Source organism: Rhopalosiphum maidis, chromosome 2, assembly GCF_003676215.2.
Source record: "Rhopalosiphum maidis isolate BTI-1 chromosome 2, ASM367621v3, whole genome shotgun sequence".
Lineage (NCBI taxonomy): Eukaryota > Metazoa > Arthropoda > Insecta > Hemiptera > Aphididae > Rhopalosiphum > Rhopalosiphum maidis.
Window position 1 is genome coordinate 19158121 of NC_040878.1, and position 26913 is coordinate 19185033.

At 26.8% G+C, this 26913-nt stretch overlaps 3 protein-coding genes across 3 annotated transcripts; 2 read left to right on the forward strand and 1 right to left on the reverse strand.

Moving 5' to 3' along the window:
- The first annotated feature begins 542 nt into the window (after positions 1 to 542).
- LOC113554690 (inositol-3-phosphate synthase) lies at positions 543 to 7447 on the forward strand. The gene is made up of 5 exons (XM_026958643.1): positions 543 to 1000; positions 5700 to 6044; positions 6118 to 6474; positions 6537 to 7131; positions 7188 to 7447. The coding sequence occupies exons 1-5, from the start codon at positions 851 to 853 to the stop codon at positions 7364 to 7366; spliced, it is 1626 nt and encodes a 541-aa protein (XP_026814444.1). The 5' UTR covers positions 543 to 850; the 3' UTR covers positions 7367 to 7447.
- LOC113554691 (dynactin subunit 5) lies at positions 7401 to 11177 on the reverse strand. The gene is made up of 4 exons (XM_026958644.1): positions 10768 to 11177; positions 10513 to 10700; positions 7739 to 7850; positions 7401 to 7678 (listed from the first exon to the last, which is right to left on the reverse strand). The coding sequence occupies exons 1-4, from the start codon at positions 10813 to 10815 to the stop codon at positions 7475 to 7477; spliced, it is 552 nt and encodes a 183-aa protein (XP_026814445.1). The 5' UTR covers positions 10816 to 11177; the 3' UTR covers positions 7401 to 7474.
- Positions 11178 to 11317: 140 nt separating this feature from the next.
- Positions 11318 to 26052, forward strand: LOC113554688 (rho GTPase-activating protein 12-like). The gene is made up of 13 exons (XM_026958642.1): positions 11318 to 11840; positions 13692 to 14745; positions 16276 to 16398; positions 16474 to 16701; positions 23010 to 23212; positions 23302 to 23365; positions 23438 to 23581; positions 23648 to 23842; positions 23930 to 24032; positions 24334 to 24471; positions 24530 to 24844; positions 25191 to 25296; positions 25359 to 26052. Exons 2-13 carry the CDS (start codon positions 13720 to 13722, stop codon positions 25528 to 25530), a joined length of 2817 nt encoding a protein of 938 aa, XP_026814443.1. The 5' UTR covers positions 11318 to 11840; positions 13692 to 13719; the 3' UTR covers positions 25531 to 26052.
- Positions 26053 to 26913: the final 861 nt, after the last annotated feature.

Sequence of the window (26913 nt, forward strand, 5' to 3'; positions counted from 1 at the left end):
TATTGTGACGATACAAACTTCTATTATCCAAATTAAAACATCCCCGTCCCCATGACCTTTTATATGAAGCTTAATAATTCAGAATATCAGAAACTGCTTGTTTAAATTTCAATTTTATTGGTATCTGTACAGATTAATTTTTATAAAATTATTATTATTAACTTTGAAAATTTGCAGTAAAAAAAGAAATGCTATTCATATTTGGAAAAATAAGTAGGTATAGGTATGTAAATGGATATTCCAACACACGAACTTTAAGATTTAAAATAAACTTAAAAATCCTCTCCCTCAATTAAAAAAATATTTTTGAATAAGGATATAAATAAAAGAGAAAATGGTGGTGAACATATTAAGTGAGTTACACTCTGTATATAAAGTTATAACGTTCCGGCAGACGACGCGCGGCGACGCAAAGCTAACTTTCATACGATCTACAAACTCACGTTTTTTTGGGCGCAGGCGTACACTATTTTTCACATTTCATCAGCATCGCCACCCCTACCAGCCAATATACTAACCAACAGTAGTTGTTCGCCATGGAATATTATTACTATTATTATTTATATTATTCTCTGTTGTCAACGCCGTCGCTATACGAATTGTAGCCACAGCTCACTCCGAGACCGGTCGTCTTCCAGACTTACTATCAAGATACATTCCCTCGACGAAATATAAACTCTCGTAGTATATTTTAATAATAAAACTTAGTAGTTTTTTTATAACTATTTTTTTCCGCACGCTCATCAAATTCTGACTGATTAACGCATCCACACATACGGGATACCCTTACAAAGTTGTAAATATTTGAAATCTTACATACAAACGTCTACTAAACGTAAGCACAATCATCATGTCGACATCTGCTTGCAACAAGAGTACGGGAAGCGTAGACAATATCATCCATGTGGAAAGCCCGAATGTCCAATACAGCAAAGAATACATCGAGTCCACCATCGAGTATCCTATCAACTATGCCATAAGCGAAAAGGATAAGATCGTGGTAAAATTTACTTTTTAAGATGTAATATTACTATTTTTTATAAAGAACAAACTACAAAATACACCGTCTAAATACTATTAAATATGTGTTCCGAGTATTAAGCTCTAGTATCTACTATAAGTATTTGGACAAGTGTACACGGTAAAATTATTGAATAGTGCGGGGTATCATCCAACTATTATTTTAATTCACGTCTTTAGTTCTTTACTTATTTTTTGTTAAATTTAATATTTGTTTATAATTATATTTATTCTAGATACATCCTCCTATACAAAAAGAATAAAATCATGATTTATACGTAGTAACTATAGATACCTACCCACTAAAAGAATGTGTTTATATAAATAGGTATCCTATAAATACATTTTAAGTGGAAGAAACTCATAATTTTACTATAACATTTTGATATTTCCACAATTACCTACCTTGGTGTAAATGCAGTTTAGTTCCCATGCGATTTTTTCAATTATTTTTTCCCCAAAATGTATGTTTTAAAACACTGAATACTATAGTCTAATTCAAAAATTCTCACTAATATTTTGGAAGTTATATCTTTCCAAAGTTTACGATTTACGCATGCATGCGCGAAACGCCGCGCGCCGTATACTTTGGTTTCCTACGTTTTCGTATTGTATTGTCGCCTCTTATTAATATGTTTTTTTATCTTGTTTATAATAATATTATTATGAAGATTATTATATTTAACGACTTTCAAAAGGCAATAGAACTGATAAATTCCTACCTTGAACAACTTGACTAATATTTTCATAGTCTAAGGTAGTTTGTTTAAGTGTTTTTTTGTTTTATTTTGATGTTTAAAATTCATAGGTAGGTACTTTCAGCCTCTAGACTTTAGAATGATCTATCCATTTAGATATCTTAGAAGTTAGAATGAATAATGTATGTTCCTATACGGGCTATAATATAGCTAAACTTTCATACTGACTATATTTAATAAATAAATATGATATAAAATCACTTTAATATTACGTTAGAAATAATATATAAGAACAGTCGATCGTTATTCTTACAATTTTTCATTTATTTGGCAATATTAAACTATAATTTACAGTTAAGATTTAAACGAAAACCCCATTGGAATTTTGAGAATAGTGTTACTTATTAGGTATGCATAAATGTATGTGTGCGTCTGGTAAGTATATTATGTTTAACTTGTTAGTTTTATAATATAGCTCGTCCTCGTATAGTCGTATAATATAATACATTACACGAAATACGCAAATGCATTTTCTTATTTCTTATTGTTTCTAGAATGGATAAACCAAGCAGTAAAATAAATTGTTTAACATTGATCTTTAATATTTTCCGAAAATGCGATTTTGATGATTATAAATAAGTATCATAAGTAAATAAGTAAGATATTGGATTACTAAATACTGGGCGCTGTATATATTATTTAATGTACTTAGTAGTTAGTACCTATTTATAACTTACATTATACAATAGGATAGTAATAGAATAGTACATTATACTTATACTCGTTTTTGACAAATGTATATATAATATATATAATGTTATTAAAGTTCAATAGCTAATAGCCTTACAAGCTTATAGTGTATTATTTTTGTTTTAAAATATTTTAAACAAATAATCTGATACTCATATAAACCATATTAGATCAAATACTTCATTACCTAGTATTTATATTTATAGGACCCACCAGAAAACCGCTTATTTTCAATAATTAATTTAGTCGTTTCTACATTCTGTTATTCGTAATATTTCTGTTAGTTATATTTTATTATTTACTACAAAGCGCAAATAAATAATAGTATGTACATAATATTGTATAAAAAAAAAATTATAGTTATTGTTTTATGCACATTTCTCAACGTTTCTTGCACTTCCTAAATATTAATATAATTTAATTCTACAAATTTATTCTAGTCATTGTGTCGTTATTAACATAAAAAGCATTTTTTAAATTCAGTTCGTTACTTAATAAATATTAAAATATCGTAGTAATTTAAAAGTTAATACGAATGATGAATTTAGTTAAATTTAGAACCAAACTATTTTGGTATTGGAGTAGTTTTAATAATAATTCATGATTATCGTTTAAAGTATCTACTTATAATTATAAATATAAACATGTTATAATGTGTAAAAACAAATTAAAATAAAAAATAACGATAACAATATATTTTATTTATTATTACTTTCTTTGTAACTCACTTCCCATTATATTTTATAATATCTGTAAGTAGGGAAATAATTTCCCAGAAATTATGTATTGTTTAAAATGCCACACAATAGGTCTATATATATAATATAAGATAAACAATAATAATTTATCTTTATTAAATATTTTATACATACAATTATTTATAGCTAATTAAATTTAATAGGGTTATAGCTTATAAGTTATAATACAAATAACTTGTTCATGTATATTTTTATAATCTATGAAACTAAAATTACCACTATTTTTTTTTGGTAATTCATTATAATATAAGTTTTACGAAATATAAACGAAGTGGTGAGGTACAAGGTACAATGTTGAATGATGTTTGAATTTTGTTAATGGTGATGTAGTGTTAGTATAGCCAGTATAGGAAAAAGTTCGAAAGAAGTGAATGAAAAACGGGAAGAGTGATGGACAGCATTTGATGGGAAAACATTTAGTTAGAGTAAAACAAGGCTACAGACTACCTACAGAGTCAGTCGTGTACAATTTGTAGCCTTGGAGGAAATTACTGCAGGAGAGAATTCTGTGTAATGACGATGTAGTAATATATAATATACCTACATATAATCCGTTATAATTGATTTGCTAGTTAGTACATACACCATCTATTATATCTATTGGCTATTATAAAAAAGATTTAGAATGTTATTTGCATATTCCTATCAATGATTATATAATATCTATAAATTATAACCACTATAACAGAATAAAATGAAATTGAACTATGGTTATGCTTTATGGTTACAAACGAAGAATTAAAAATTAAATTGTTTGACACTTGTAAATTTTAATTACATTTTATTTGGTTTAATCTATAAAATTTAAGTACGGTTAATTTTAATCCCATTTAAAGATTTATTATTTAGTATATTACGCATTTTTTGTGAGGTGTTTGATATATATAATATCATGTTTCCAGTAAAATTCTTATAAATTTAATTTTTTTTTTTCATTGGTATAGTCACCAGTACAAATATGTTCAGTATACTTATTCAAACTTCATTAGTCACTTGATCGTTTTAAATTCTGAGCGAAACGATAAATGTATTGATTTTATTATGGTTTTTTTTTGTAGACGAGTACAAGATAAGTTGCTTTGATTTTCAAAAATAGCGGTGGTTTTTTGGATATAAAATTATATCTAGTTAATAGGTACTTTGGAAACGCCAAATTCTCAGTACTTTTTTTATAATCACAAATATAACAAATTAAAAAAGACGGATTTAGATTTTGACTAAATTGATTTTTTTATTTTGTTATAGAATATAATTCAAAAACAACCCCAGTTTTCAAAATTTTTACTTTTTTTTACCATAGATGAAATAACGATTAAAGTTTATTTGTTGGATAGAAATGAGTTATTAATTTATCAATTAAAAAATGTAAACAATCTATAGTCAAAATATTTTTTTTATGAGCGTTTAAAGTTAGAACTTTGACAAAATTCATGAAAATCGCAAAAATTATTTTGTAGCTAGAAATTTAGACCATTTTGGTTTTATCTGTTAAAATTAATTCAATGTTCTTTATTAGTTAGTTAACACTTATACATAAAAAACCAAATCAATTTTTATGAGTATTTCAAGTCAAAATATTTATTTACGACATTATAGGTTATTTATAATAATAATTTTCTCCTCAAACAGTTTTTGGTATTTTATTATATTTAAAAAAAATAAAAATAATAATATCTAAAAATGTTAAAATTCTCTTTGAGTTACTTATAGGCATGAGAAATTTTCAATTTTTTTTCTATAAATGTCGATAAAAATTATTATTTAGGTACTGAATCTAAGTTCTTGAAAATTGTATACAATATCCAAAAAAGGTATTCTTTCATATCTATACAAAAATATCTAAAATACATAGATACAATTTTTTTATAGATGCATCTGAAGTTAGAATTTTTTCAAAATTGCAAAAAAGCTAACTAATTTGTAGTTAAAAATTAATATAATCTTTTCTTTTTGTATTCCAGTTGTAAAATTTTATACAAGATTCTTCATAAGTAGTTTATACTGAAACTATAAAATCTAAAAAAAATTATAAAAACAATTTTTTATTAATTAAAATTAAGTTTCAATTTGGACAAAATTACTTTATAGTTAACTTAATATTAATAGTTAGTTACTTATTTAACATTTTACTGAATAGCTTTTTAATTTTAATATTTCCTGGTAATTTATAACTTTTTAAACTTTTAAAAACATTGGCAGTATCCATTCACATTTATTTACAGTTTTTGAGGTGGTCATTGTTATTTATTGACAACATTTAAAAGAATATTGTGTAATTGTAACAGATTTAAAATATTTACCTATATAAAAACTAAATTTTTTCAAATTACTTACCTACCTATTACTGTTTGATACTACTAGTATCACCCCTAGTTAAAAATTATTATTGCATATAATGATGGTTAGGTATTTTTTTTTTTATAAATGTATAGCAATTAAATTACTCATATAATATATCAATTATTTTGTTTAGATTAAGCCTACCATTACAAAACTCAAGATTCGAACAAAGAGAATAGTGCCAAAAACTGGATTAATGTTGGTTGGTTTAGGTGGCAATAATGGTTCTACTTTGGTGGCAGGTATTATTGCAAATAAATATGGCTATACATGGGAAACAAAGTCAGGTGTTAAGTCTCCAAATTGGTTTGGTTCAATAACTCAATCATCAACAATACGTGTTGGAATGGATTCAACTGGCAAAGATGTTTATGTACCGTTAAAAAACTTAGTACCTATGATAAACCCCAATGACATAGAGATTGACGGTTGGGACATTTCATGCAAGGACCTAGGTCAAGCTATGAAAAGATCAGAAGTAATATTATAGTTATTAAATGTGTTTAAAATTTGATGTTTTTGAAATAATTATTGTTTATATTATAATTTAGGTGTTAGATATCGATTTGCAAAAAAAATTAATGAAAAAAATGTCCGAAATTATTCCAAGACCGTCAATTTATATACCTGAATTCATAGCAGCTAATCAATCAACTCGAGCAGATAATGTAATAAAGATGGAAAAAAAGTCAGAAGCATTAGATCAAATTAGAACAGATATTAGAGATTTTAAGAAATGTAAAGAATTGGATCAGGTGATTGTAATATGGACTGCCAATACAGAACGTTTTAGTGAAGAAATTGAAGGACTTAATGATACATCGGATAATCTTTTAAGATCAATTTGCAAGAATGAATCAGAAATATCTCCATCTACTTTATTTGCTGTTGCTTCTATTTTAGAAGGAGTAAGATTTTTTTTTTTTATAAGTCTTAGAAACAATTTCATTTTTTTTATTTATAATTTCAGTGTACTTATATAAATGGATCACCATCAAACACTTTTGTTAAAGGTGTAGTAGAATTAGCTGAAAAATGGTGTGTACATATCGCTGGGGATGATTTCAAATCAGGGCAAACAAAATTAAAGTCTGTACTAGTAGACTTTCTAGTGACTGCTGGTATTAAACCAGTATCCATTGTAAGCTATAACCATTTGGGAAACAATGATGGTTATAATTTGTCAGCACCTCAACAATTCCGTTCAAAAGAGATCTCTAAAAGCAATGTAGTGGATGACATGGTTAAATCGAATAACATTATTTACAAACCAAATGAGACACCAGATCACTGTGTAGTTATTAAGTATGTGCCATATGTGAAAGATTCCAAAAGGGCATTGGATGAGTACACATCAGAAATATTCATGAATGGAACAAATACATTAGTCATACATAACACATGTGAAGATTCGTTATTGGCAGCTCCTCTTATATTAGATTTATTTATATTAGCAGATGTTTTTAACAGAATTGAAATTGGATCAGATAAATCAGATTACACACCTTTACATCCATTATTTACTGCTCTGTCGTACTTACTTAAAGCTCCTGTTGTACCAAAAGGTAAATATTCAATAAGTTATTAACTATGAGAGAAATAATTATTTATTCTGTTACAGGAGCTCCAGTAATAAATTCTCTCTTTCGCCAAAGAGCATGTATTGAAAACATACTCAGAGCATGTTTGGGATTACCTGCTGAAAATAACATGTCGTTGGAACACATGTTACCAGCTAAGGTGTTTGTAGATTTTGAAAAAGATCAGAAAAAACAAACTTGTAAAACATGTCAAAATTAGATAATTATTACATTTTATCAAAACATATATATTATAACATATATATATTTATTTTATACAATAAATTTTAAATTAAAGGAATCACATTATAAACCATATTTTTTTATCCTATAAATTATCAATAGATGGAACAAAGTGATCATAAAACGATTTGGTATAATCAGTTGACAGATCTTGAGTACAAACAGGTAATTGACCAATTTGCATACCTGGAGAACCAGAATAATGTGTAAACGAAGGAACTACAGTATCAGGTGCAAGTACTGTGTTATCTCCAATCATACAGCAGTCTTTAAGTATACATCTTTTACCCTAAAAAAAAAAAGTGATAAAATAAATAAAAATACAATGATAGATATATTATACACTTACAATAACAACATTTTTTCCAATGTGTACATAAGATCCAATAATAGCGGCTTGAATGACACTTTGTTCACCAATGTGTACATGATCTCCAATTTGAAGAGCAAAATAAGTAAATCTATAATTTAAATTGTAAAATGTGTCAATGTGTGTAAATTATGATAAATCCATGATAAGCTTTTAATAATACAATTTCATTGACTTAAGGGTGGAGTTGGAATTAAATTAGTCATTTTTCCCCCGAAGTAGAAGCGTAGCCAGGATTTTTTTATGGGAGGGGGGGCTAAATACTTTTACTTGAGTTATTGAAAATTAAAAACAAAAATTTCTGATAACATAATAATGTTGATTTGACGTTAACGTATTTACTATTTTAAATAGCTAAAATTTGTAAGACAATTTCCATACTTAAATTTAAATATTTCAAAACAATAAAAAAATATGTCCGATAGGGGGGGGGGGGCTATAGCCTCTTTAGATATATTATTGTTATAATGACCATATTATTATGATTAGGAATGTGTAGGCTAAATTATGGCAGATAATAATTTGCTTTATTTTATACTTTTACATTAACCTTAACTTATTGTCAACTCAAATGATATGTAATGCTAACAGTCATATGGCAAGGTGATAACACGTTTATACTCAATGAAAATGATGCACAAGTATAAATATCTTTAATTAAAGCGTAAATAACTAAGTGAATGTAGTGTAAGGTAGTACAATTTTAATTAATGTTTTTAAACATTTTAAAAGTATTACATATTAATATTATAATTTTTTATTAATTGCTATTGTTATAAAATTAAAATTGAGACTGATTGAATAAAGTACTATGGGTCTACAACCTTGACTAATATTAATAAAAAAATATATATATTCTAAAAATTTTAATTGTTCTTGTATTAAGATCATGGAATTTAAAATAACTTATCTCAAAAATAGTAAATAGTTTATAATTTATCACAATTGTTGCCATTATTAGATCTATACTCTATTAAATTTAAGAACTATACACAGTTATTATTAGTTTTTATCATGCAGAAGTGCAGCAGCACCACTTTTTTATCCCCTCTGAATTAATAAACTGTATGGTTATAAAATCTACATACACACGAATCAACTACAAGTATGGTTTTTAACTTGCATTGAATACAGAACCATCTTATAATTACTGATATTTAATAAGAACTTATTATAATATACAATCTTATAAATAACTAAATTTTTTTATTAAAATTATTTAGCTATGTTTAATTTATCACGTCAAAAAATTAGTAAACTCACCATTTTTAGGCTATAGAAAAATGGTTTACCAAATGGCGGTTTAAAGTTAACCAAAATAAATCATTAATCCGTTTACATCACCTTCACTCTCAGACATACCCCCTATCTTAATGTTTTTCTATATGGTATCGTATTCATATTTCCTTCTCTCCGAAAGTTGAAAATCCTGATTCCCGGCATCACTCTGAATCAAAAACTAACACATTAGAACTAAAAAATTGCATTAAATAATTGTTTGCACATGCTTAAACCCGTTTTAAGCAATAATAAATACATATCTATTGGAACTAAACTATTTTAACTTATGTACAAAACACTATTAAAACCAATATGGACTTACAGTCTTTACATTTGAGGTAATCCAAAACAAATGTACAAGAAAAACAAATATTTCAAAACTCGACATTCAGAAAACTATTTAACACTTCTTTCTAAGTATCTAATCATATACTACATACTGACTTAAAACTTAATACAATAAAAGTTAAAGCAAAAATCTTTTATAAAAAGATTTCAAAACCATTTAAATAATCATAAAAAATCAATTAATTAAAAATTTGGTCACTCCCACAATTCCTGGCAATCCTCCAATACGCCTAAAATGCAAGTGATGTCACAAATTACTAAATAAAATGAAATACTAACAACAGAAAGTGTCATCAATGGGTGGCCTCTTTCATCAAAAAACTTCTATCAAATATTTTTATTGTGTCTATTGATACAGATTGTTCATTACTAATTATCTGACTTTGTTTACCTTGATTACTGATGTTCTTTATCCCACCAACATCACTTAATCTCTTCATAATCAAAGTCATTGATGATTGCAATAAATATTAACTAAATGGTTAAGCACACACACACGTGTTAACTACACATTTATGCATTTTTCAGGAATGACATTCAAAGATTTACATATACGATAGATAATATAGTAAAATATGACCCCAGCAAAATATAACGTCACAAGAGAATTTATGTACCTCCCTCATCTATGCAGATGAAAATACACAAAATTTGTACTTAACACATGTGTGCACTTAACCCTTGTAATATTAAACTAAACTCTCCCATATTAAATAATAAATCAAACTAAGTTACATTAACGTACCAATTAGATAATATTGATGAATCCTCTTATAAAAAAAAAACAATAACATAAACTTATAGTAGGTAGGAAATGCTGTTTAAGAATATTTTTTCCATTCATGCCCATCAAACCATCTATATCATTATCTACTATCACCTTTATTTATTATACTATTATGCAATATTTTTAGATTTTAAATAGTTTTTTGAATATTAAAAAAAAAAATTAAAATTTAAGACCTGAGTAAACATACATTTTTTGTCAATTTCAAAATTTATGAAAATGGTTGTTGTTAAAAACTATTACAGATAATCATATTATAATATATTAATAGCCTGCTCCAACCTTTTGGTTAGTTAATTTTTAAAGTAATAAATAATATTATACTCTGTGACGTTACCCTCCACTGAATTTTTTGCATGGTGGCCTTACAACTGAACCTCGGCCCACAAAACAATATCGGCCCATTTTAACGCTAGCTAGATCACCTCGTATCATCACGCCAGATTGCAGTATGACTTTGCCGTTCAGAATAATATTTTGAGAGCCATAAATTTGGGCTTGACGGCTAACTTTATTGCCAGTCGTCTGTAAAAATTTCGTTAAAAGTATAAGATACATTATACATCAACAAAGCCCTTAAGCGCTAGATTACCGTTTCTACGTATTCGGATTTACTATAGAACGTGTCTTGGAGTTCCATTTTCCGCAGGTATCGGCGGAGTAATCGAACTCGAACAATAAACGATCCTGGTAAAACCAATACACCGATACCAAACACGAAAATTATATGAAAATACGAAACCACCGAAACATATGGTAATATTAATAATATCTTAGGTCACGGGGATATCGAATACGGACGATGACGGAACAAAAACAACTACGGAATACGAATGTCGAATATGCGGATATAAAATAACTTAATTAACCAATATCATTAACTAATAAGTAATAAATAAAAATTAACGATATCACGGAGGCGGTATACCTTTCGTAATAGTTATTTTTTATTTTTTTAACTGTGTACCGGATGTTATCACTGATCGGGGTATGTATTCTTTATCGATACCTTTATAAATAGACAGTGAAGTGTCGGGTAAGTAGTTGATCGCAACGCCATCTGACGATGAGATTTGTAACATTACGTCACCGACACAAAATTGAATAAGATATTCACATTTGATCAACAATAGTTATACCGCGATTTAGCGATTACTCGGCAGTCGGCACTCCTACCCCTCAGCAACGATATCGCGCGCTGTGTAACACTTCGCGTTTCACAATTCGCATTTCGCACACTGAAACCGCGTAATCGCCAATCGGCCGCCGTCCGCCCTCCGCAACACTGACGTCCTGTCAGCTCGTCGCTCGTCGTCGCGTACCGTCGCAGGATAACAACAACAACAACAATAATAATAATAATAATAATAATGTATATCGTATAAAATATGTGTATGACGACGATGTCAAACGGCCGATTAGAAACGATAAATCGCACGGCAGTGAGTCACGTCGACCGCGTATGCGTCCGGTTTCGATAGAACTGTTCGATTATTATAATAAATTGTCATAATTTATCAATATTTGTTATTATTATCATCGTTATTATTTCGTGTGTGTTGATTTTTCGCTCTCCCAATTCTATCGTCGGTACGCGATAACTGCATCCAGAGGATTTGGACGGCCAAGGTCGTGTTTCCAATGGGATTTTCGCGTGACATTTTGGTGAGTTGGAAGAAATTGTGACGCCTCACATCCCCTGAGATTGGATGGTCGTGAAGTCTAATGTGTACGGTACCAGATATCGTTTTCGTCTTTGGTCAGTGCTGTCCGTAGGTAGTTGGATGTTCGAGGTTGGGTCCTGGTCGTCGTCACTCGCTATTTTGCAATTCTTAGGTCGAAATCCTCAATCGACTTAACGTTTTCCCCTTTTCTAGTTACGCTCCAATAACTTCTACACAAATAAAACCGTTTGACAGCATTCATACAGGTGCTGCTCTATTTATTGTTGTGGTACTCTACGTCAGACGACGATGGCATTGACGATACTTGGTAGATACTTCTTCTGATGCCAGGACGGTCTTATAATTGATTAAGTTTGGTGTGCTCATCAATGCTAATCTTCTATAATCCAAAAACAATTTTTGTATTAGTATTATTTAAACAGTAATTTGTTAATTCATCGATAAATTCAAAACAGGATTGCATTTTAGTTAAGAATTTTTATAATGGATAGTATATATCCTAGGTTATACTTAATGATTATCAAAATATGTGATTTAGAATAGAAGTTCTTAAAATGTTAAAGTATATTATATGGATCTCTGATGGGTCTTTAAAAAGCAGATTCCATTAACAATTTTCTTTTTTTTTTATACAATTTTTTATAATCAGACTTGTTTAATAAATATAAAATAAGCTATATGCAAAACAAAATTGCGATAACTCCAATAAAAAATAAAAATATATACTCAAATTTATATTTAACTGCATTATTTCTCATATAATATGTGTTCATGGCTAGAAAAACTGAATCATGAACCATACATGAATTAAAGAATCACATTTAAGAACTAATTTTAGATGTAAACATAATGTTAATACCTATACATTATAAGAATTGTCAGTGTTGGATTGGAATATTAAAGTTCTCTGCTATGATTTTTCACCTTGAAGTTTGAACTAATGGCCTTTAAAATAAAAAAATATTTCTCTTGTAATCCTGCCAAAATCAAATGTTATACTTTACAAGGCAATAACTTAATAAATTTAAAAACTTATAAACTTCACTAATCTTTACTCTGAAAACAATATGTTGCAATGTCAATGATCTTATTTAAGAAACAAATGTATTTTTTATTCAGTTGACTCTCAGTAGTTCAAAGTTCAAGGAGAGTGTTCAATAAATAAATTTTAACTATTAAAATTGACAGTTAATGAAAATTCTAAGTTGTTATGAACAAATGAACGATATTATTTTTATTCTATTTTCTTCTTTAGATATTAATAATAATTAATAACCGACAGTCAATATTATACCTCTTGATTCTTTTAATAGTAAGCACTTATTATCTTAAACAGTTTTACAAATTATTTTTGAAAATATTTTTTTCCCTTACTTTTAAATTGTTACACAACATCTTTAAATATTTTTAATCATTATAATTTTTTATTTTTAATGTTTGTATGTTTAAAATTTAAGTTTAAATAGTCAATATTTTGCAGGATACCTTAATAACACTGCTCCATTTACCTAAATATCAAATGTTTATAAATTTATTAATTAGTAATTACTATTTCAAAATTTTATTTTAAATTTTCAAAAAATAGAATTCTTAAAAGTTATATTTTGCTTTAGATTATGAAATTTAAAATGTATGCTGTCTTTCAAAAAAGTAAAAAAAAAATGTAAGAGCAATAAAAAATATTTAAAACGTTATTTTTTTAAAATAATTAGCGTTTACTTTTAGAATATTTAAATAACCATACATTTATATATTTTAATAAAATATTTGCTTACAAAAGATTTAGGTAATTACCTACAATTTAATTTTAAAAAGATAATTTATATTTTAGGTTTCAAATTTACGATGACTGTGGCACAATGGATATTTCCGACACTAAGGTTAGGGTTCTCTATGACTTTGAGTACAAGACTAGAGAAAACAAATGTGTATCAATCAAAGAAGGCGAGAAACTACTTTTGTTGAAAAAAACTAATGATGACTGGTGGCAAGTTATACGCAGTTCAGGCCAGCCCTTTTATGTTCCAGCTACCTTTGTTAAAGAAATTCCACGAGCACCGAGCAGGCCAAGTTTATCCAAAGGCGAGGAGAAAATTAAAGTAGAAAAACCACAAGTGCTTAAACGTACTATTTTTGAAAAACCTTTAACTCCGTCCTATGAAAACATTCCTTTAGAAAATACAACCATTTTAACTGTCAATGACTTGGTTGTTGATAATGTGATTAGTGATATTAAACGAGTTGATATTCAAAATGAGAATAATATATTGTCACCAGTGTTAAATCGAAAAAATAAAACAGTTGTTACAGTTAACCAAGAAAATTCTGGCTATTGCCAAGTAAATATTAAAAAATGCGATATTAAAGAGCAACTTTCACTACAATTGTCCAGCTCTTTAGAAGAACTTGCTCAAGAAATTGAGCTAAAATCGTTACCTTTGAACAAAAATACATTAACTTACGAGCCTTCTAAAGTACAGAACTTACTAGAAAACATTCGTAAACCTGCTGTAATATCAGTTCAAAATTTAAAAGTCAATGAGAAACCTGATGGTAATAATGTACAAATTCCTAAAAATAAACTTTGTTATACTGGTAGCTTTAAAACAAAACATGAACGTGACAAATGGGCTAAAAACATAATGACTAATGAAAATATTATTGAAGAAAACAAACCAGATGATGAAGAATCAATAATGATTAGTGATTCTGTTTTATCAAAATCAATATCTACACCTGATGCGCATAGTACTAGTGCAGATCTCACTGGTGGATCCACAGATAGTCTGTTAGATGGTGATTCATTGGGTATAACTGATAGTGATCAAGATTCATTGAGGATGCATGGATCTAGAAAACGAACATCTTTAGCCAGAAATCGTAGAGTAAGAATTATAATTTTAAATATTCATTGTTAGATCTTTAAAAAAATTTAAACAATTATTATAGTGAAGTTGGGGTTTAAATATATTATAGTACCTTAGCAATTATTAAGAGTGGGAGAGCCATTGATTGATGTACAACACTAAGATATTAGCAAATTAGGTATGCACTTATGAATAGTGACAAATATTAGTTATAACATCAAATTGCTTAAAATAAATAAAATAGGCAGTTCAGGTAACCATATTGGTTTAAATTTAAAATGTACTTTAGTTTATAGTTATATACTAGTAAAGAATAAGAATATTGTGCATGGCATTCATACAATTTGAGTCATGTTTTATTTTTGGAGAACCAGACTGAAATATTTAATTTCGTGAGAATTTATTGATTGGAAAATACATTTTTTTTTAAATTTATCAGGAAATAATAATAATAAATATAGCAAGATGTTAAGAAGTAACATAGTTTTCCACCTGTCTATTACTTATTGATAATATATATGTATATTATGTTTATGTCATTGTGTCAGTTATTTATCCGAATTAGCTTACTATAATCACTTTATCTTCATTTAAAATAAATGTTTATAGATTGCATTTTTGAGTGTATACTCCATTCTCTAATATCAATAAGATATCAATATATTTTATTATGTATTTTATGTTTATTTAGCTACTAAAACACTAAGATATTAATTTTAACTTCTCAGTACTTGTTTAAATTCTACATTTATATATATCATATTTTTGAGATAACAGTACTTACAAATATGTACAGCTAATACTACTAGTATTTATAATCAATGATAGCACATTCATAATAAAATAAATAACTATGGTGAGCGGTGGTAGCAAATTGTAGAGATACCAGATACGTATTAAATTTTGTAATTATATAATATTTATAGAACTGAAGTAATTAAATTCTAAATATTATTATTTTCTTTCTGCTTTTAAGATGGGCACTTGCTAACAGTATCTATCAACAATGAAACAAAACATACTAATACTTTAAAAGAAAATATCTTAAGAATTATTATTTTAATTATTAAATATTTATTAAATATTTTTAACCTAACCTATTTATTGATTGAATATTGACAATTTACAATCACATACACAAATATTTGTATTAATGATTAATTAATTTCATTAATAAAGTATATTTATGGATTTAAATTTAAAAATTATTGTTAATTTAAATAAATGTCTCTAAATTGAGATGCTATATCATTCAACTGTTTTCTCTTGGTATAATCAATTTTTTCCATGTTACTTTCACAATATTATTTTCATTATGTGTTAAACAAGCTAGTCTATAAAAAAAAAAACTTAGGAAAACAATATTCGTCTGATTTAATTAACCATGAAAATCAACTGTATTATTTTCTCTTGCAGTTTGTTTCATTTTAAGTGATCATTGTAGTTTATTTTTTATATTAAATACTTTGACCCAATTTTTATTTCACTTACACTTTTGCTTTATATTTTCTGTATTACTTTTATTAACAGTAATTTTTTTTTTTTAAGGTGGATTCTTATTCTAAAAGATATCCAATACGAAATTCTTCACCACCAATATTAGATATTACTCAAGGCCATGGTGAGACATTTGAACGTACCTGGTCTTCGCCTAAACATCGTATAGTTGATGTACGTTATTTATCATGTATATTAATCTAATATTTATGAATATTATTTCAAAACTTTTATTTTCTATAAATATAGGAAGATAAGATAAGTCGACATAGTAGTGCTGGAACAATTAATTCGGGTAGTCAAAGTCAAAGTTCATCTCCATTAGCTGAATTGGATGAAGAATATGAACCCAATGATAATGCTCCACCATTAAAAACAAAAATTAAACCTATTAGTGAGACACCTGTGGGATGGATAATGCAAGCTGATCCAACCTCTGGATTACCATGTTTTGTAAATCAGTCAACTGGAGCAAAGGTAAAAAAAAATCACGTATAAGATATAGTCATAAAATACACTATGACTAGGGAGCGGATGTTTATGCTCTAAAAAATTTAAAAAATACGCATGCAATTAAGCACTATAAAGTATAAAAATATGCTTAGAATTTATTAAAAATGTATGCATCAATAACATTTTTTATTCATTAAAAATTGAAAATAATAAATTATTGATAATTTAAAAAATAAAATAAAATTTATTATTATTAAAAATGAAAATTAAAAAAGATGTTTGCAAATTGCTGTTGAATTTTTTGTTAATCAGAAAATAATTTACATGCATATATATTAGAAACCAAGTACCAATATGAGTGAAAATCGGCTATTTCTGGTTGTCGTGAATATTACATAGGCCTACAGCCACAGGACATTTTGATCTATTAATATTAGTCGTGCCAAGTCCGTTAATAATACGAAAAACTTAAAATATGCACTAAAAGAATCATGAATATAGAAATATGATCAAACAAATATGCAAAATTAAATTGATAAATTTGAATTCTTTGAGTGATGAAACAAATTTCTATCTTACTCCACATTAATTTAGATGTTATTAAAAAATATGATAAATGCATAAACATCCGCTTCTTAATTATAACTAAAATCCTAGATACAATAAAAACAGTTACTGATTAGTTACATTATTTGTATACAATATTTTGTCATCTCGTCTTATCATTATTTCTAATAATTATAATACATAGTATACTATATCATATTCTTATAAGGACAAGTGGCTTACACACTTTTATTATCTCTAATGATGTATCATATTTCTGTAATTTATACTTTGTGGATCTTGATAATTCTATTTAATTTTATGGAATTTTTCACTAGCTCATACTAAGTGCTCTGGCCTATTTGCCATTGATTATAAGTGTCTTGGAATGAACTATAAATTGCTTAAATTCTCCTGTTTTGGCTGTAATCAAAGTCTCAAAGAAGTTAATAAACTTAAAACTCTTATAAAAAAAAATTACTCGTTGAAGTAGTTGGTTTGAAATTAAACTAGGTTTGTAATTTAAATTGTTCCAATGATTGTATATCAATATAAAATGAATTGCATAATAAACAGGCAAATAATTTTATTTTATAAAATTATCATGAATGTGAAATAAACTAGTCTGGCAATAGATTAGTTTCTGATATTAAGCAGGTAAACAAAGTTATGATCATCCCTTACTAAACAAACTCACACATATTCGATTTTTGAGGTCTATTGAAATACTTGGGGGTGCTAAGCCCCCTAAGTCCCTCTGACGTCCGCCTATGTATAAGAATTAATAAATATATTTAGTATAGCTAGTAATTGCAATGTAGTTCAGTATTATACTATAATACAATGCAGAATAGATAACTATTCTAATATAATATAATATAAATAGATAAATACTAACTTACATTATTAACAAATATTGTTGATAAATGATTATGTACCTTAGACATTTTTATTTTGATGTATTTTAAATTCAGTGAATTAGAATGAATGACCTGATAATAATAAATGCACATCATATATTTAGAATGCTAATATATTAAAACAAATTAAAGAATTTAGACTGTTTTTGTTAATGTTTAAATAGAAAAAAGTTGTTTTTAATTCTCAGCTGATATTAAAGATATTTGATTATTTATATTTCTGATGGTATTCAAAATAAACAACTAATAATGAAAATGAAATTATTCCCAATGTATTTAAATTGAAAAGGACGTCATACCCGCATGCGTTGTCTTCATCTAGTCTATTTTACATAGGTACATAGCACGTAGACAAAACACGTTTACGCAGTCTGAGTAGAACTCGCTCAATTTTGGTTCTAGAGTAAATAAACCTATTATAAAATTAAAAGATGACAATATTTCAGAGGCCAAGATGCTGAGTTTTTTCTATTATTCCCAATATAACGTTCATTATAATCGTTTAGAATTAACAAGCATTTCAAATAACCTTTAACTTTTCAAAATATTAATTTTTTTTAAAAAAATTCAACGTCTTGTCCTCCAAAATATTGTCATCGTTTAATTTTATAAGTTTATTTATTCTAGTACCAATATTGAGCGAGTTTGCTCTAGACTGCGTAAACACGTTTTGTGTACGTCGTACGTGCGTAAGACTGAAACAACACATGCAGGAATAACGTCCTCTTAATTAATTAATTTTTACAAATTAAAATGTGTAATATTATAGAACAGGGGTGGTCAGCGAGAAGAGACTCGCAAGCCACCAAATATATTAATAAATATAGAAGAGCCAAAATGTAAAAAAATAAAAAAAGTCATACATAAATATAAATTTACATAAATTCATATTAAAAAATGTTACGATAAAATGCGAGCCGCGGAAGTCTATGACGCGAGCCGCGGTTTGGCCACCCCTGTTATAAAACAAGTATACAGACAATATAGCAATTCATTTATTTTGTTTTCTTTCTCTGATCTACACTAATTAAAAATTAAACACATTTATGCAAAATCATTTTTAATAGTTTTTTAGTAATCTAAACTGTAAAGTTAAATTACGTTTTATAAAAAAAATAATATCAATTAAATTTACAGCTTTCTTTTAAAAGTTATTAAATAAAATATCAGTAAACCTTACATTAGTTTAGGTAGCTGTAGAAATTTTACTATCAAAAAACCTTGAAGATAAATAGGTATAAAGATGAATTATTTATAGACATTATAACAAATATTAAAAATGCCATAACTTAAAATTCTAGAATAATTGTATATATATATTTTTTTAATGTTAAAAAAGTGCAAATAGTTAGGGTCACTAAAAAAAACCCATGTTATATAATCTAAATTTGAAAGATTCAATATATATATATAAATTGAAAGTTTTTAGTGGCCAATTTTTATAAAACCCACATAGTAGCAGATTCACATAATTGTTATATTTACATTTAAAGTGATCATATTATGTAATACATGAGTCATCTTGAATAGTTGAATACTTGAATACATATATTTACCTTTTATTAGTCTATGGTTGAGTGTCACTATAACCAATATTTTAAATGTATGAATGTGTTATAGTAATTAAAATAAAACTGAAATTTTTATATTATAAAACTTTTTTTGTGCATAGTTGTTTGGCACTTTTTTATATTTTGTAAAACAAAAAAAGTAATTTTGCAAACTTGCCAAATATTTATTTTTTTACCATGATGGAGTTCAAAATATAAGAGCTGCAAATAAACATATCTAACTCAAAATGTTTAATTACAACATACTCGTAATTTCAGTTGAAATAAAATACTGTTCTTTAATAATCATTTATTAAATTAAAGTTTCTATTTTACTATATAAATTATTGCATCGTATGTATAAGATAATACGGGAAAGGGTTGTGTTAAGTAGTGTTGAAACATTACCCTGTGCTCCTGAACGTTGGCAAATATTATGAAACAAGCGATGAATTTACCTACTGGTTTTGCATTGACTTGTGATTCTTTAAACATTACATTTGAAAATATCGTAATTTGTATAAAATATAATATTCGTTTCAAGTACCCATAAATAATATTTTTAAATTTTAACAAAATAACTATAGTTTACATCGTTATTTTTCATTTAAATATCTAATTTCCTCCAAATTTTAACTTAAAATGTCTTTCAAATAATTATGTTTGTATATTTTTTAGTTTTTTTAGTTACAATATGTAACTTAAAAAAGTTTTTTTTTAATTATAAAACGATTTTTTTTTTTTTTGATGATTAGTTTTGCTGAAAAACTATGAAGAAAACTAGGTACTGATTTTTACTTTAACACGCCAAGAATATTAACTTAATTCACTTTCTTAACTGAAAAAATATTGAAGTTTATTTAATTTAAATATTTAAATAATATTATTGAAATACTTTTATTGCTTCAAAAAGTGGTCACTCATTGTAAAATCAATACATTCATCGCTTCTTAGAATCTAAAATGAATAATAATATCAAACAATGTTTTTATTTTACATAGCTTACTAATTTATATTAAGCTTGTTTTCCAGAAGTTATCGTAAATCAAATCAACTGTTTTTACTATTCGTATTTTGCTTAATAATATTTATCAACGCAAAATTTCAGTAAATTTGAAAAAACAGCCGCTTTTTAAACTACAAACATCGTTATTTATTTTTTATTATTTAAAATAAATTGTATACAATTATTACTAAATAATATACAATTCTTGATATAAAAATTTCTTAAAATATGGTTTTACGGAAACATAAAACTGAAAGAGTTCTTCCATATCTTTCAATTCATAATCATAAACAATAAATTCAAAGTTATTTAACTCAAAATTTTAACCAATTGTTTTATATTTTTATTTTCGACTTTTCAAAGCCATGTATTTAAAAATGTATTGGAAAAAATTATTTTAATTTGAAAAAAAGTTGATTTCAAGGTTACCCCTTGCTTAAATTCTATTAAGTTTATGTGTATTATTATAAGTGTATGAAAATAATATGATCCTATACTCTTAAAAAATGTTAATCTACAGTTTGAATAAATTAGGGATGAGTATGCTTGGTGAACCATTTTGTAAACTTATTATAAATGCTTAACTTAGATTCTAAATTAATTTCATTTTTTAATATTATTTAAAACAATATATTTTTTTTTCAAAATTCATATACTCGATAATGATTACTTTTGATTGTCGGGACATAGATATTGTTTTTATTTGAATATTAAAAACAATATTTGAAAACCTTAAATTTTTTATAAATCGTTAGTACCTATATAGTTTTTAAAGGTTATAGACATTTTAGACTTTTTTTATATAGTATTATAATAATAGGTTAAAGCATGACATTTAAATGCCAACACACAGCAAATACAACTGATAATATTACTACGTCGCGAATCTATTTTAAACATTTCCCGCAGGTTACGTATACATCGCTCTGTCGTTTAGTTAAAAGCATGATTATTGCTCGTTGTGACGGCTGCTGTCGTCGTCGTTGTCGTCTCCGTTTTAATTATATGATGTAAATTGTAATAAAAAAACAACCAAATACCGCGCTCGAATGGATGTCAGTATGTGTCAATTAGACAGTGTTGCGCCGCCTTTTAAACGCGTCGGTTTCCTTATCGACGACTATTATACTTCCCATGGAAGCGGACGTAGTGAGATGGTTGCAATGTCTGCGACATACGGTTGCTGAAGAGTCGGAACCGTTGAATTTGTTTAGTGTTCACCGTGACTCTGTATTGGACTCAACAATTGATAATCTATTCGATTTTGACTCTACCACCAGTGCTTCAGATTTTGAATATTATAGCATGGACCGGCAACCAGACGATGGTAACGATTTGTTGTCGTTCGCCGAAAACGACGATAGTATCCTACCGCATTCGGTCTCAGCGACGTTTCCAAATCATGAAATTTGCGTTTCGTTTAGACCTAAGTGGTCTGACATTATGGCTTGGAAAAATGAGCTTATGGACAGCGCTTTGGACGGGATTTCGTCTGAAGACGAACAGGTGTTCACACGTTCTGTTTAAAAATTTTCAAAAAATAACCTAGCAATTCCTTTAAGTTTAAAAAAAATTCTTTAACTAATTAAATTTTGGTGTTTGTTGTTTGCGCATCATTTGTACCATTAGTGACATGACTGGAATGATACACCGATGACATTATATAGGTGACGATAATATTATAACCGATACTTTAGGAACTACACTTATAAATTTAAATAAAATATTCAAATATATTATAATAATATTTACATTTTTATAATTTTGTATTTTTTTATATAAATGTAAATATAATGAGTAATGCACGAATCTAGTAATAATAGGGTAGTACACGTTCAATAATATATTATATATACTTTTTGTAAATATGAATATATAATACTTTATTTATCTTTAATATGAATACTGACGATTGATTTATATAAATGTATGGTTTTGTTTAATTATTGATATCATATATGTAATTTATAAAAATTGCGATGCACAAACTGCCTATAAAAAGGTTATTAAAAACAAAAGCTATGTGAAAATACTCTTTTCCTTTTTTAACAAAAGTGATGCGCAAACGTCCTACGCCATTAGATTTTCCATAAAAATAAATATTAAACTTTGCTAAGAAAAACTCGTGATACTGTGATTATATTTTATTACATACATATATATATTTATAATTATAATATTATATTATGAGTATACTTGTATATAAAAAAAATACAAAAATTGTTGTTTATATTTTTTAACTGGACAACTGAAAATTATAAATCAATATATATCAATATTTATATATTATATATTTTGTTATTGTTTTAGTGGCTTTCGTCAAAAGATTTTAAAGGTCGTTCTTATTACTATGAAGAAAATAGTAAAGAATCTTCTTGGACATTGCCTGAGACAAATAATAGCAATGCATCTAATGCTAGCCCATCGTCTCTTAAATTAGATTTAGAAGATTCTTCTTCATCTTTGAAATCAAACAAAAGTAATAGCGAAAAAGATGATTCTTCAGACATCAAGTAATTTGATACATTTATTTTATTTAAATATATAATTTTTATTGTTGTAAAAAGTATTAAAATATCAATTGTATTAATTTAATTTTTAGAAGCCCATCCTCGTCTACAGTAAGTGTTCCTAAGAATTGGCCCCAATTATGGGATGGACATATGGTAATTGCTTTTTTTTTATTAAATGTTAATTGATTTTAATTTTTTTCTCTTATTAAAAAATTAATTTTTTAGTGTGTATTGAAAGAGGGCCCTTTAAATCGAACAAAAATTACTGAAAATGGAAAAAGACTTCGAAAAAATTGGACAATATCACATGTAATACTTACTGAATTGTTTTTGCTTTTCTTCAAAGATGCTAAATCTTTCGTAGCAATGGTAAATTATTTGTTTATTCACTAAAACGTTTTACTACATATATTAGTATATATTTTTATTTTATAGAAAAATGGTAGTGGACGACCAGAACTTTGTGTAGATTTGAATGGTGCTCTTGTGTATCCAGCCGACAAGGTATCTAGTCGTAAAAATGTTTATGTTATCAGTACTGTTTTAGGAACTCAGGTATTGTTCCAAAATGAATGTAACGTCCAAGCCCAGTCATGGCTCTACGCAATACAGGCAGTTATTTCAAATCTAGTTAGTAATTATTATTTAATATTATCTATTAGAGAAGTGTGTCATTACTAAACATATGTATAACTAAAATTTATTTTTTATTTTTAGCCATGCAACTTTGACAGATGTCCTCGTTTTCCAAATGCACGTACTAACGACTTACTTGATACTGAAAAAAAAAACAAACTGAATAGAAACAAATCCCTTAAATGTAAGTTCCAATTAATAAAATGTATTCTTTTTTTTTTAGGTTACACTAGTTAATTTATTGTATACAGTCATATCCTGTAGTAGAGGGTCTAGATAATAAAACAGGGAAACAGTAGAGTTTATCAATTGAGTTTAATGAATATTGCAGTTCATTCGCTGATTTTATTTTATCTTTTATTTTTTTATTTTATGAACAGTCATGTTTTAAATATTAGTGTATTAAATTTAATATTATGACAAAAAAATGATAAGGTCTTTGTTTTATTTTGCAATTGATAATTTTATGATTATTTTTTCATTAGTAAAAGCAAAAGATGGAGGCAGTATGGAAGATTTGACATCTAATGTAGAACGCCAGACAAAAATAAAAAACCGTCTACGGAAATTTTTTCACCGAAGACCTACAATGGAATCGCTTGTCAAAAAAGGAATTTGGAAAGGTATTAAACCATAATTTATCCAATAATCATTTTGTTAAATTACTGTTTTTTAATTTAGATGAGAATGCATTTGGTTGTTTCTTAGAACATGTGGTTGGTACAGACCAACCACGCATCCCAGCTTTTGTGCAACGTTGTGTGGCAGCTATTGAGATCAGTGAAGATAATTTAAAGACCGATGGCTTATACCGTGCTTCAGGTAATTTATCTCAGGTGCAAAAGATAAGATTGCAAGTTGACCAAAATAATCTTTCGGTGATTGACCAAGAAGAAGACGTTCATGTTCTAACTGGTGCTCTCAAGCTATTTTTCAGAGAACTCAAAGAACCTCTTATACCCTATCATGCTTTCCGCAAAGCTATTTCAGCTGGCAGTAAGTATCAAGTTAATCAAATTATTTATTAAATGTTCCAAAATCTTCGTCATTATTTATATTTTACTAATTTAATAATGGCATGATCAAGTGATATTTTAAGTTAGGTTATTGGAAGTATAATAATCACTGTTTGAAAAGATATCTTATAAGTCCTTGATTATAATATTTCTAATAAATCATAAGTATCTGGTTTATTATACAAATCTTGAACATATTATCTCTTACAATTTTAGAAATTAGATAATGATACTTATGATTTTAACTACTAAAGACCTTTATTATAGATTAATGAATTTATCATATTTTACTAAAATTAATATAATATTTATCATTTATTTTCCAGCAAGTCATAGTCGTAAAGACAAGTTATTGCATTTTCGTGACATCACAAAATCGTTACCTGGACCAAATTATGACACGCTAAAATTTTTACTTATACACTTATTAAAGTAATATAATTTACCAAATATTATGTTTAATTTGTATTAATTTTTGTATATTGTGTGTATAGAGTAACAAGTTACAAAGAGTTCAATCGGATGCACATTCCAAATTTAGCTATTGTTTTTGGACCAACTCTCATGTGGCCAGAAATTGAATCAACAAATATGGCAATTGACCTGATGCAACAGAATATGGTGATAGAAGCACTTTTAGTCGACTTTGATAATATATTCAAATAAAAACGTTCAATAAAATATTAAATCTGTACAATACCGTTAAAAGCGTAACATTCCACTATGTTTCTACACTGTATTTTATAAAAGGAATTATTTAATGTGAATATTATTTAATATAATATACCGCTAAAATCATTACAAGACAATATTTAAGACTGACACGTTTTGACATGTATTGCAGGAAATGTTGGATATTAATATGTTTATTTTTTTACGGAAATGATACAAATATGTTAACCAGTTTTATTTTACTTTTACTAAGTAGGGCTACTATTTATGTTTACGTATGGTAGAAGTTATATAAATGTATATTTTTACTGCTACCAAGTACCTATAAATTGTATGATTTTAGAGTATATTTTTTTTTTTGTTTTATGATTTATGTATTGTATTTTGTAATGGTTAACAAAATGCTCTCAAATGTTATCCTATTAGTTGTTTTTCTTTTTATGTAAACATAGATTAGACTTAATTTTGTTACTGTTTCTTAATATTTTAGTTTTTAATTTAGGATTTTTTTTTAAAAATTATTTTACATTCTGTGAATATTTTTTTACATAGAATGATTATTATTTTTATTATTATTATTATTATTTGACCTAATATGCACATATTATAGCATCAAATATATTTTACCTATGTTAATAAAGATTGTTTTAATATTTACAGAACTATGTAGGATATCTATTCCTTGGTTAAGTTTTCTATGACTGAAGTTTGAGCACTTTGCAAGAGATTTATAATTATAAGATTAAAAATACAATATGTTAAGTGACCTATCTACAATACAATGTGGTCATACTCCGATACTCGTAAATAACTAAATTATTTAATTATGAGGTACTGTAAAATGGAATTTATACCTAACCTACGATTAATATGACAGCATCAGTATGAAAAAATAATGTATTATAGCTATTGTATTGAAGTCTATATACATCATTTGTAAAAAGAATTGCAAGTCATATATCCTTTAAATTATCATTTTTGTTAAACAACAATTCATTCAACATATATTGATTATATATTTGATTTGGAATCTTTCTACTCAAAGAAAAAATAAATGATAAGTAAAAAGCGGGAAAAAAATGCAAAAATGTGCAACTGTTACCTTTGTTTAAAAGTCAGGCCACTCTCTACTAAATCATTTTAAAGTGTCAATGCGCAATGATAATTTCATTGCTATTTAAATAGTGATAAATATACATTTCTAAGATACAAATTTGATTATACCATAGAAATTTTAATGATCAAATTATGCATTAAAACCTTCCTTCGAGTCCCTCTAGACCTATTCATTGGTGAAAACTGTATTAAAATTTGTTAGGTGCTTTTTGAGTTATGCACATACATACAAATACATACAAAAAAGGGATTCTATTTTAC